The 13,720-nt window shown below is 39.2% G+C and overlaps 1 protein-coding gene across 1 annotated transcript in view; it reads left to right on the top strand.

Moving 5' to 3' along the window:
- Positions 1–13,720, top strand: part of ME1 (malic enzyme 1) — a 177,032-nt gene that overhangs the window by 157,761 nt on the left and 5,551 nt on the right. Inside the window, exons 10-12 of the mRNA XM_086745759.1 lie at positions 4,681–4,786; positions 7,815–7,957; positions 10,468–10,641. Of these exons, the coding sequence (XP_086601885.1) occupies positions 4,681–4,786; positions 7,815–7,957; positions 10,468–10,641 (423 nt within the window). The remainder of the gene's footprint in view (positions 1–4,680; positions 4,787–7,814; positions 7,958–10,467; positions 10,642–13,720) is intronic.

The following is a 13,720-nucleotide window of genomic DNA, read 5'->3' as shown; positions in this document are numbered from 1 at the left end:
ATAAGGAAATAATATAAGAACACATAGCATTGCGAAAAGTTATATAATGAAATGTTGGTGCTTTTAAAAATTTCTTTCTTGGAATAAAATTTCTCTCTTGCTGAATACATTGGAGAAATTAAAGCAAGAAGGATACATAGCCTCTTTTTCTAACTTTACCTTCCTCCTCTTATTGAAAGAGTTTGTGAGTTTCTATCTTCCGCTCTGAATAGGTGCACAGGTATCACGTCAAGTCTGTTAGTTCATCCTTGGATTTCAGCGTGAAAGACTTTCTTTTTGGGTTTAGGGAGGATCACTTGATGCAGGGAAGATCGTTGTTATACATCACAGAAAACACATTACAACTTAAGACAGCTGCTGGCTGGCCTAGATGAGTCTTCGTACTGCTGCTTGAACAGCAGTGCAATAACATCCTTTGATAGGAATCCCTGGAAAAATTCCTCCCCTGCGTGGCAAGCATTGAAATCCTCCAGTGAAACAGTGAGACTGTATTGAAGCTTGGTGTATTGAAAGGGGCATTACATTACTGATTTTTCTGAGCCCTTTTCATTGAACGAATGATTTTTTAATAATGCTAAAAGAGCAATACTTCTAAGTGGACTTAGAAGACAAATATAAATATGAACAAAAAAAATCTTGTTTCTACTTAAGAGACTCAGAGCTTCATACACAGAACCCCAGAGCTCATTCAAATTCTTTCTTAGTACACACTACTTTAAATTTTGCCTTTTCTTGTTAGAAGAAGGGAAATATCAGTGAGCTATGTGCTGTGTTAGTATTTTAGGATTTTGGAGATGCAAGTAGACCAGAGCAGTTTCTGATTTATGCTGCCTTGCGGTGATCCTCTGCAGCTCATTTCCTAGCAGCAGATAGCCAGAGTACAAAAGCCGGGGCTGGGAATGGAAATGTCAGAAGACAGGCTCTGCGCTTCTGGAATATCTTTTAGTCGGAGCCGCTCCGCACTGACAGATCTGTCCGCTTTGCATCTCTCCAGTGTCAGGAGGGAGACAAGGCAGAAAACCACACAAACCCAGAGCTGAGACTTCTGCATTTTGGCTCCATCCCCGTCTCTCTGCTGACTGACAAAAAACTCCGTGATTTCTCATTCCAGCTGTAGGCATTCAGGGGCGGATGTCTGCAAGCTTGTACTAAACGGGCTGGCAAACCCTTAGTTTGAGGTTAAGCATGCACAAAACTGAATTGTTTCTTCCTTCCTGCAAGTCATTGCTTGCTCTGTTGGCAGGGCAGGGAGGAAAGCTAGCCATGCTCTTGCTGCCACCTCTTTGCTTTGTGGAGAACAGAAATTAAGAATTTGCCGGTTTAGGGAGAAAAAATGCTATCTAAAACATCATCCTCGAAATTATTGGAGTTTTATAACCAAATCAACTGACTGGTCTTGAAATCTCAGACACAGTTTTTAGGAAGGTGTTACGTAGCTCCTTTAGGGTCACTGAATTAAAAATTAAAATAAATTTCTGACAATCTATTTTAAAATGTATGTTTATAAAAACCCTTAACCATAGAATTTATTTTATAAGCATTTTCCAAGCAAAAATCTCTATGTACATAGCTGTTGTTATATTTGCTAAGCCACAGAATTTAATAATTATTTCCTAGTTAATATACTAGAAAAATATTTACTTGGAGACATGATTCATTCTGACTAATGGGATCAAGCTAATTCAGACCAAAGCTGAATAAAGAAATAAATTTTAAATTGTTTGGTGCTTGGTTTTGGTTTGGGTTTCAGTTGGTTTGGTTTTTTTTTTTTTTAGAATGGTAGAACTCCCTATGTGAAATTAAGGGCAGATAGAAATTAAGATAGGGCAGAAGCGAATCTGACCTAAGCTGACCCATCTGGCTAGCACTAGTCTCAGTAGCCAGTGACCTGGAAAGGGTTGCAGTGGATCACATCTAGCTTACTGTTTGAGTCCTGCTTTTTAGCTAATTAAATGAGAGATGATCATCGTCAGTAGGAAACGGGGCTTTGAATCCTTGGTGTTAGATCAATAAGTGTTTTAACAGCTCCGCTATTATCTTAATTTGAAAATGATTGAGTACCTCCTTCAAAGCCAATCAAGTGTAAAATTGTATAAAGAAGTAACTGTTTCATGCAGGATTTTGGTTATTTGTTTTGATTTAAAATGAAAATGAAAAAAATATCAACATTTTTCTCCACTAAGATGTCAGCCTGACCTCTTAGCTGTTATGCACTGTGGAAAAAAAATTGGTGATCACCTTTCCTGAGGGATCTACGTGGATCCTGGAGGTGCTCAGAGCTACTAGCCTGCCACAGTCTGAAGAATGAGGTGGTCATAGCTCTCAGAGGTGATTTCTTTTTTCTTGGTAGCCCAGGGCAGTCTCTTTGAGGCTGAATTTCAAGATCAGATTGAAAACTGTCTTGTTCAACAGCAGCCTGATAAGCTATTAAGGAACCAACTGAAGAAGCAGCGTGGGATCAGGTGGTTGCCCATGGCACGTATTCCCAGCTCCCTAGGAAACTTGCCTCCAAGTTGGGCTCCAACAAGCATTTTGATTTCAACCAACCAGTTGATTAGAATGAAAAGTGGCTTTTATTATAGTATTTTGAGTTATTCCTAGCAACAAGCTTTTGGCCTGGGAGTCATAAATGCATTTTTTTTCTTTGGTGACTAAAAAAGAAAACTTCATATTTTTCCCCTGAAAGTGTTATGGAAAATTCCTGCTTTGAAATGAGATGCGTCTAAACCCTGTGTGTAGGCTGTGGGGACATCTGCTGGGGTGCTGGGAAATGGCAGACTTCAAAACCTGTTTGACGGTGGAATGATTTGAGCATGAATACACCAAAAATTGTTAATATTGCGGCATTCTCTCGAGGCTGAGAATTTCACATTTCACCCACAAAGGAAACCAGGTGCCCGTATCACAGTATTTCCGTGCTAATCACTCTAGGAGAACACTTAAGACCCATATAAGCACATCCAGACATGACTGTATTTTGTAAAAACTCTGTATTTTGGTCATGTAAAAAAAATCTGTAGAAGAGGAGAAATCTCTGGAAATTCCTTGTAATCATGGGTGAGCCAAGAGAAGCTGGCGTCCTGTGAGGCAGATCAGCTCAGTCAGGGCCGACCACATAACAGCCTTCCACGGCTTCCTGTGGTACCCTCGGGATGGAAACACTTCTCTTGCAGCTGGAAATGAAAAACGGCCTTCCCTCCAGTCTACCAGTTCTTGCAGTGGCTGTCCAAGGAGCAGCAGAGGAGTTTCGGTGCTGCGACTGGCACAGCCACACATTGCCACATAGCAGAATTGTGGTCTGAAATGTAGCATCACATTTCTCGTTTTTGTGAAAATTAAGAAAAAATGTTATTAAAAAACTAATCCTAGCTTGTATCCGATACTATATGCTGCACTGAACTGAGCCAAAACTGTCAAATTCATAGACTTTGGTGGAATCATGGAATGAATTCTGTTCCAATGCTTCAGTGTAGTCTTAATTAAGTTGCTAAGATTGAGGAAACTTTCATCTTATCAGTTGGAAAAGATGTGGCTGGATAGATGATCTATATCTGTTCTGGGTATTTGCTCAAAATTACCTTTAGCATTCCATTTTCCTCCTGTATTGCCCTATATATCTGTATAATCTGCTTCTTGCTGTATGAAATTGTAAGATGTTTGGGGGCTGGCACCATCTTCTAGATTTGTGTTTGAAAAGTGCCTTTGCAGTGATGTTTTCTGCAGGCATGAGGATAAAATGAGGAGTGGAGGTGTATGTGTTTTAAACTCTTCTGCTGAAATTTTCAGATGCCTGTGTACAGACAGAGATCTACGTATTTAGACAACTAATACAATTTTCACAAAATCTGGCCCCGTCTTGCCCCGCACTCCACTTTGCTTACACTCAGCTCAAATCCTGTTTGCAGCCCAGTCAATGTCAGTGGTCCTCTATAGATCCCTTTTCCCTGCATCTATCATATTCCATTTGGAAACCTTGTTGGGCATCGATGGGTGGAAATTGCTGGTATAGATCAGGGCGAAAGTTGTTTCACAGCTGAGTCAATTTTGTTAATGTAAAAATGGTGCGGCAGACATCTGGTTAGAATTACTTTTATTCCATCCTGAAGAATGAATGACTTAAATACGAAAAATGTGAAGCAAAATACAGGCTCCCTTATAATTTATATGCTTTGTCCATATAGTCTCTATACTTTTAAACAAGAGCAAAGCTGAAAAAGCTACGAGAAACTATTTTTGTTTGGCTAAGTAACTATTTCCCCCACACCCTGATGCATTTGTACTGTTTGATGTATAAGTACATTTATGCTTTATCATTAGTAACTTTAAGCATTTGACCAAGTGTTAACAGGTAAAATAGTTTTAATAATGCTTCAAAGAAGAAATGAATGATACTTTCATATAATTGTTAATACAGTGGTGTTCTACAGCTGTTATGAATTTAAAGTAAAAATATTGAATTTAATTTACCTACTGCTTCGAGAAATAGATTAGTCCTAAATTATCCTAAGCGTGCTAGCTGTACACAGTGTAACTTTGTCTAATATGGTATTTGGTGATAGACGCAAAAGTAGAAATGAAAATAGGACATGTTAAACCAGATACTTTGTAAACTGATTATCCCAGGATATTAGTTTCCATTAAACATATAAAAATTATCTTTTTCTTTTTTTCCTTACTCAGGGACGTGCCTCATTAACAGCTGAGAAACAACATTTTGCCCATGAACACGGTGAAATGAAAAATCTAGAAGATATTGTTAAAGATATAAAACCATCGGTGCTAATAGGTAATTCCTTTTACTTTAAAGCAATGACCTTATTCTTTGTTGGAAAAAAATGGGGATGTGGCTTTGTCTGAAGACAAGATCAAGTTCCTCTGAACAGAGTTTACCTTTGTGTGTTTTTAGAAAACACCAGGTACATAATGGACTCTATTAAGCAACTGAACAAACAGTAACTATCCAAGCTTTCGCTCCAAGCCATCCATTTTACAGGGAAAATAATCCAAGCTGGTTTAAACATCTGATGGAGAACCTTATCACCTTCCTAAATTACTTCTGATTTAATGTGGATGGTGTAATACAAATAACCTTAAATTTAGGCTGAGAAAACTGAGCTAAGCACGTGTAAAGCTGTGCAAATATGAGCATGCTGTAGCTGAATCTTCTTGTCCCTAATATTTAGGTTCTTAACCACCAGTCCTTTGTGCAGACCAAACCACAGATTTTACAGACTTTTTCTTTTATAAAAGCTGCAGGATTTGGGATCTAAGTAAAGGATTGCTCAGCTCTCTGCGGATTGGTTATTATTTTTCAGTGACAGTTTCACAAATGAACAGCAAGTGCCCTTAAATCTTTTTTTTTTTTTAATATGTAAGACTTGAAAATTCATCTCTCCAGCTAGTAAAATCATTCATCAGATGCTGGAAAAATCTGAAATGCCACAGTGAAATTATGCTTTTAAGAGCTACCTTTTAGACTATGCCTAGACAACATGGTCCATGTTCAGTAAAATCTGCTTTTGTCAGTGATCACGAACGAGGTAAATAAAGATTTTTTTTATTTTTTTTCTATGCTTCATAAAGATATGACTGCAAGACAGAGACCAAATAGTCTAGAGAATTTATTAGTAGAATACAAGACAAAAAACTAGTGGAACAAAAGAATAGATTGAATGATCTGGGATATTTATCTTGATAAAGGTGTGTGGATGCTTAGGGAATGTTTGCTGTCATGGAATATGGATGTTTACTGTGTGTCATTTTTGTATATAAATTGATGCCGTGCTTTCCCTCAGAGTCACTTTCTCCTATCCACACTGCATAATGAACGCTCTTCCAACAGAATCGGCCATGTGTTGATCTGAATATGTTGATACTCCTTCTCCCAATGTTTTACTTAACTCTGCCTCAGAGAATCCTCATACGCATTTCATCACCTGTGACGGCACAAGGAAAAGACTCAATTTAGGTTGACCAAATATAAGAAATGACAATTTTAAAATGAAAACAAAAAAAAAGAAATAGCCAATAAGATTGTTCAGAGCATTTTTTTTTAAACTTTATATTAGAAGTTAGTTGTCATTCTTACTTTTGGCTGTCCAGAAGCAGTTTTAAGACTAAACATTTGGCAATGGCAGACTTAACCAGAAACTAAGGTTTATTAACAGACTTTTACACAAGTGGGTCAAAAGCATGACTGCCATAACTGTTCCTCAAACATACTGTGGCCCAGCTGGTCTGGCAGAGTTTTTGTGTCTAAGCATCCTTGTCCATTTGTAGAAAGTATAGTACAGAGGCTCAGATTTGCAAAAAAAAACCAGTAGTATGTGACAGGAATGTTTGAGCAAGAGATGTTTAAACTTTGAGAGAAGTCATGAATTTCCATCAATTGAGGAGGGGTCTCTTTTGTTACCAAGGGATCAGAATAAAGGAGATTTGGCCAGACACAAAACCCAATGGGTCTTAGACATTATTGGGCCCACGTTAAGCACCTAAACAGCACCTGAAGAGCCTGTCATGGGGTGCTTGGGCTTTCAGTAGTCCTCTTGGGAAAGCTCAATTTAAAACAATTCAGGAAATTTCAGTGGGTCACCCACCTCTCCCTGTTGAGGGCATAGGCTGTGCTTGAAGATGTCTCTGTAAGATGATACCATGCTTCGTGTAGGAACAGTCAGGAAATACTCTGAGACACCCTTAAGAAATGTTAGTCCGGAGTGTGTAGGACCTTCTAGGCAGCTCTGCAAGGTGAGAACATCTTTCCCCTCCCTCCAAGTACCTTGTGCTCTCCTTGGGCAGACACCAAGCTGACCTTTTAGAGTGGGCAATGTTGAGATGCTCATTTGTGCATGGGTGACGAGAGGTTAGAGTACTGATGCAAGAGAGACCCTCTCCTGGCCAGGGTTTGAATCCATTCCTGCTCTTTCAAGAGAGGGAACAACAACTTTTTCCCTGCTGTTGAAACTTAGATGCTGTGTGGAAAGCAGAGCAAGGAGCCAGGCACTGGAGGCTCTGAGCAAGGAGGCTCCCTTCTGTACAAGCCAAGTGATAAGGGCCTCCTTGGACATAAAGATCCTTAGGTTTACTCCAAGGCCTGTTTATCTGTTTTTCACTGAAGGCATGGAGAGCAAGGACCTGATCCTTGGATTGCCAGCTCTTGTAGATCAGGCAGAAATACAGGTGTGTTGGCATCTGAAAAAAACATCACACACCCCTCTTTTTGGTTGTGAGTACAGTATGGAGAATAGAAAAGCATCTCTGGAGGGATGGAAGGGGTTATATTAAAAAAAAAAATATTGCTGTCAGGGAAGCTTTAGACTCAAAATTGGGATTATTCATCAGCTGAGGCTGGAGATGACAGAATGATCAGCTGTAGAAGGCAGAGATTTTACTTGTCATGTCAGAAAAAAACCTGAAATCTGACACACTGGATTTGGGAGAAACTATCTCTGTCTGTTATATGAGACTTTAGGAGACAGTTATACCTTTCTACTCCTTATTGGACTTACCTGCGGTTAGGGTGATACATTTCTATTTTATTTAAGAGGCCTGAGAAAAGTGAAGTGAGAAATTCACCAAACTGTACAGGGGCGAAGAGGTTCTGCCTTATGTTAGGGATAATAATAAACAGTTTCACTGTTGCAAAATATTTTATACAGAACTGTATTTTAACCACATATTAGGAAAAAGATTGAACTCCATTTTAAAGAGGGAGCTGTGCAGTAAAAGGAGCTCTGTTCTTTTAAAAGTGACATGCATGTCTTACCTTGAACTGACTGCATTTGTCTGCTTGTTATGTGTGTGTTTTTCTTCTTTAGGAGTTGCTGCAATTGGTGGTGCTTTTACTAAACAAATTCTTCAGGATATGGCCTCTTTAAACAAACGTCCTATTATTTTTGCTCTCAGCAATCCTACCAGCAAAGCAGAATGCACTGCTGAGCAGTGCTACAAATATACAGAGGTAATCAAAGGTTAACATCTTTTCAGTATATGTAGTGAAAAGTAAATTTGAAATTAAATTTAAAATAGGAGGAAGACAGAGGGTGGAGTAGCAAGTACTAATCATGTCTCTATGTGTAGGTAAAATGAGTTAAATAACAAGTTTTTCAACTGTTATCAAGGCAGTTTCACTGAAGTCAATACATTCTTGCACCCTTATAAAAATATTTAATAGCTTTTATTGGTGTCAGGTAACACTCATAGTCTTTTTTTATAACCAAAGCATCCGTAACCATCAATCATTAAAGCCTTATGCCTATTTTTGAACTGTACCGCTTTGTGTGATATAAACACACAGTGGCCTGCTTTTCATTTGAGATTTTATAAATATGCCTTAGGGTAACAAAATACTTCAACAGAGGAAATAGATTCCTTAAAATAATTCTTTATTGAGAACTGGGGTAATTGACTTCTTTTACAAAGATTTCTGTTATGGAATGGAAATACGGGGGAAAATTAAGAGAACTGTGCTTGCTTATTTATTATTGTATTATAGATGTGCTAATAAACATGTTATCCTGTAATTCAGTCTAGAATTGGAAATAGATGAGTACTTGATTGTATGTGTTTCACAGTGGATTGCGTTTGAATTTCTTGCCAAATACAGGGCAATTTGAATGACAGTTTCACAGTGCTTAAAAGACAAATTTAGCATGCCCATTTGCCGCTGCACAGTGCACAATTACAGTGCAAGGCGAGAGCCAGGGAAGCAGCCTACGGGAAGGGCTGGTTACAGTGGGCAATGACATCTGGTAGGCAGAGCAAAAGACACACTGAAGCATTTGACCTGTCACCAAAACGTATAATAAGCCAGCCATGATAATACTGCGTGACACCAAACCAAACAGAATATTCTTTTGAAAAGCTGAATAGCAACAGTGGCGTATTTTAAAGTGCACGTTTCCAGTTCTCTAAAATAGGCAGAGATATTTCTGATACAAAGTGCCTCTGAAGTATTTAACAGTGACATTTATCACTTCAGCAGTGCTAGCATAAATAAAGGCTGGCTTTTCTTCCCCACCTAAATTTACTGCTTAAATTCAAGGGTACTCCCTCTATAGCAAGGCAGGAGCCAGGGGCTGTTAGCAGTCCAAAACTGCATTGCCTGCTGTAGAAATGACTGCTCTCTCCCTGCTTGTCAGGAATGATCTGGGGAGAACCTGGATAGTAGCGCTGCAGGTGAGTCACCACTGAGGCGCTTCTTCTGCCACCCTTGAACAGCACTCAATGGTGCTAGCATCTGCTCCCGTCGGGGTGTTCCTCATCCCAGGGGAACAGTGAGACTCCATCAGACCTGCAGCTCCCTTGCAGCCCATCTCTTGGTACTCCAGCGGTTTCACAGCTCTGAACGTGCATGCTGCTGAATGACACCAGGCCTAGTACTCCTCTTAGCTAATGTTAAGCTGTTAGCAACCAGAGCCCTGTTACCACGGCTGGGCCACCCCATGGGCTTCTGTTCCTCGCAGCAGCTGCCTGATGCGTGTTGTGTGCCAGCGTGGAGCTACACCTGTGTTTGGGCCCTGGAAGAGATTTAGAGGTCCCACGTGAACTATGACATAAAATGAGTTAGGGCCAGTTCCCTGGTCCTCAGGACAAGTGATATGGTGTAACTTGTATCTATAGCTAAATTCTCTAATTTCCCAGTATGGCTCTTCCCTACTGCTTGCTGGGACCAGTCGGTGTGTGGTCCCTCAACCCTGGTGGCAACATGCTACCTGAAAATCTGCTGGGAAACATCCTAGTGGTTTATCAATATTGAATGATCACACGCTGGTGCCTGAGTTGGTGCCCTCACCCTGCTCAGTATATTACAATAAGACCCACAGGGTCCCATCACCAAATTATGCTTTAGGTTACATTGTGGGATGACGTTCCAGGGACAGAGCTTGCATCTGTGTCATTCTTTTGAGCTGTGGAGTGCATGCAGGGGCCTGAAGAGGGGAAGAACAGAGAGCTCTGCCTTTCACGGCAGCTCCTCAAAAATTGCCACATCCAAAAGTGCAACTTTTAGTGGCCTTAGTGTCATTTTTGTGGATGATCTGCTGTTGGGAAAAAATCCAGCAGTATCACCTATTGTTACCATGACAGTATTGTCCACTTTGAATTTTACAGCTCCAGGTGTCTACGTCCTTCCCATGTACCTTTCTTCTGGCATGGACACAAAAAGTGAATAACGAGTACTGGCTTTCACTCTCTCTTCCTCTAAATTGTGCTCATAGCTCTTACCTGAATAAGAGCTCTGTTAATCTCTGGCATCAGATAGTCACAGGGAATTGCCAGTGATCTTTAGGATCAGCATCCTGATGTTCTTGAGACATGTTCTGTTAAGTAGCTCTAACACCCTCTTAGAAGATCTATTAAATAGATGTAGCTCAGCTTCTACAGTGGAAGATATTCAAAGGGATATGTGAAATACTTCAACAGCATCCTCGCAACTAACGTACTCTCTTTGGCTTTCTTGTTACGATGTAGGGACGTGGCATTTTCGCCAGTGGAAGTCCTTTTGATCCTGTTACTCTTCCAAGTGGACAAACGCTCTATCCAGGACAGGGTAACAATTCCTATGTGTTCCCAGGAGTTGCCCTTGGCGTTATTTCATGTGGACTGAAACATATTGGTGAAGATGTGTTCCTCACAACTGCTGAGGTATTGTATTTATTTAACTTATTATTTATTTAATTATTTAAATTCCTTAATTTAGTAATTATTGAACAATTAAACAGAAATAGTTAAACATTATGTTTTACAATGGAAAAAATAATGCTTTCTGTGTAAGGTCTTTATTTGCAAGGTATGTTGTTTTTTATAAATTCTATTTGAACAAGTTATTTTTAAAAAGTTCATACTTGGTCCAAAGGTCGTCTGACATAAACTTCACCTTCTGTTGGCAAAGAAATTCTGAGAAAGAATTCAGTACCGTATTATCACAGGTGAATGCACATATATTCAGTTTGCAATACACATGCACATAGTAATTTCTACCCAGTTCAGTTCATATAAATTACAATCCACAGAACTTCATGAAAGTGCAGCACTCTAATCTTCAAAGAAGCTGTGTAAACATGCTTGGAAATACATAGATAACATAGGTAGCACACAGAGGAAGCCTCAAAGCAGTGCAATTAGCAACTATTATGAAACAACTGGGAAAAAAAAAAGGGAAGAAAAAGTTTCCCCAGTTGGCAGAAGTGCGAATGCCTGACTCAACTCTTGAAGGTTTTCTAAGGGGTACTGCATTCCAGGATTCTTGCTCCTTGTGTCCTTTTCATGGATTAAAGGGAAGAAAATGGCCCTTTGCTATCACTCGGAGGCCACTGATAAGCAGTGTGATCCTGTGACTCGCAGTATGTGATAAGGAGCTTTCTTAAAGGGTGAGCACTTGCATGCTGCTCTTGCTGGATTTCTGAAGGATTTTTTTAAAGGTGCCTTTTTTTTAAGGCATCTTTAAAAAAGTTTGCCAACAGCTTGCTTTCTATAAGAAAGATATTCACAATTTCCATCTTTAAAATTAGTAAAAAGTCCAGACTGTCTCCACTGGCTTTGACCATCTTAGGAGGGCAATGATCCATCTCATAAGTCTTTGGATAATTACATCCTCCCTTTGAATCCTTCCCTGTAATTTCAGTTGGATACGGTGATCCTCACTTGCTGGTCTACACTGCTGTGTTAAACAGTTGTTTTATTTCATTCTAGAAGTTGCTTCATTTTGGTTTGGGTGAAATGGGTCCTATATATAGAGTGCTGATGGATGAAAGGTGACACATTTGAATTATGTTTCAAGTGGCAGACTACTAAGTCAGAAAAAATTCTATTCCAAACAAAGAAACTTAACTGAACAAAGAAATGTTAACAGTCAGGGAAGTAAAATGGTATCAGAAATTGTGACGAAGTTTTCAGTTTCTCTCTTGAGATAGAGGTTCTCTTCTAACTCTTCTTTTTTGGTAAAGGTTTTGCTACATAATTGCCATCCTCTAGTAAAATCCCTAGAAAACTTTGACACTTAAAAATGTATGTTTTTTCTTGCATAGAAAGTCTCTATTTATGGCAAGATTAATGGATAACTACTCACCTTATGGCTGGAGCTAAGAGCAGTCACATCTGGTCTCCTCACTTGTGCGAGAGGCTGGGGCTTGGGTGAGCTACAGCCAGATACAGAGCAAGGCAACAACCAATGGATTTCAGAAGAGTCTTTGCCAGAAGAGGTGTCAGGGGTGTGAAGGCAGGGAGGGCTGTATAGGCCCTCAGCTGAAATTACAGTACAAAACAAAGGCAAAGCTGCTTTTTGTTTTGGTTCCTTGGCTTTTTTAATGGAAGGATAAAATCAAAATAGTTTCATGTGGGTTTTAGAATAGTGATTAGTATTCTCCATTTGAAATGGAAGGACCCAAGATGCTCCAAAACTTAAGGCACCAAAACTGCATTTTAGACAGGGAGATCTTCTCAGATTGTAGCAGTAGTTTACCTGCAAAAAGAAAGTATAAAAAATAAGGAGCCCAGGCTGCATGCCTACATCTCCCGTCTTCTTGCTTTGCCACCTCTCTAATTAAATCTGATAAAAGTCACAAATAGCTTATTGTAGCTACAACAAATTCTACTTTCAGTGTTCTTTTCTTCCTGCCAAGTAAAATAGAATGTAACTTTAAGTTTGGACAATAAATCTAAGGTACTGTAAGCTGTAATACCTCTTAATTGCAGGCAATTTATCTGTGATGACAAGGGACATTACCTATTCTTCTAAATCCTACCAAACACAACAAAAGAGACTAAGAATTATGAACTAATGAAATATTCTTGGCATGTGTGACCTACAGTTAAGTTACTCCAGAAATAATCCTGTTAAATCTTTTCATTATAGAGAATACGTCCTCCAAAAGTCAAGATGCCCCCACTTGCTTTATGTCATTTGCCCTGTCTTGGCTGCCTTTCATTTAGGTTCTGCAATAAGGCTTAGCTAATTTCTCCATTAAAAACTTGAATTAATTAAAATTTTAAACATTAAGGTAGCCATACTGGGTTGGACCTAAGATCCAAACAGCTCAGTATCTTCCTGTGAGAGTTAGCCGCAGCAGAAGCTGAGGAAAAGAGGATAAATAAGGGCAAAATACAGGGTGATCCTTCTGCTGAAACGGCTTCTCAGCTTCTGGCAGCCTGTACTATATGGCCTTCCTGCGCTGCAAGTTGTATCCCTGTATGGATTTCTCTTTCATAAATGAGCCTAGGGGCTTTTTAATCATGTTTATACATTTGAACGTCTTTTGGCAGTTAGTATCACAATTTAATTATCAGTTCTGTGTTAAAAAAAACCCTCTCCTCATGTGATTTCCTGCTGTCTGATGATTTGGGTTCCCTATAGTGCGGTGAGAAATGTTCACCTTCAGTTGTCTTTTGTATTTTATTTCAGTCTTCCCTTTTTTCTCCCAAGACTTTTATTATTTTTTGTCTCCTTGTACAAAAAAAAAACCCAAACAAACAAAAACAAACCCTTTTGATCATCCTTGTTATTCTTTATACCCCTCATGATTCTATCCCATTCTTGTTTGAAGCAGTTGGAGCAAAAAAAGCGCACAAAGCAGTGTCACATTGTGGATTTATACATCAGTATAATTACATTTTCTCTGTCACCTCTTATTTTCTTAGTAATTCCATCATTTTTTTCCCCTGACACTGAACTAATGTTCTCAAGGAAAGTTTTTCAGATACCACATGAAGAAGATGTTGTTCTCTT

This window comes from Chlamydotis macqueenii, chromosome 3 (genome assembly GCF_036417535.1).
Source record: "Chlamydotis macqueenii isolate bChlMac1 chromosome 3, bChlMac1.mat, whole genome shotgun sequence".
Lineage (NCBI taxonomy): Eukaryota > Metazoa > Chordata > Aves > Otidiformes > Otididae > Chlamydotis > Chlamydotis macqueenii.
This window is presented reverse-complemented; position numbering and strand designations above follow the sequence as displayed.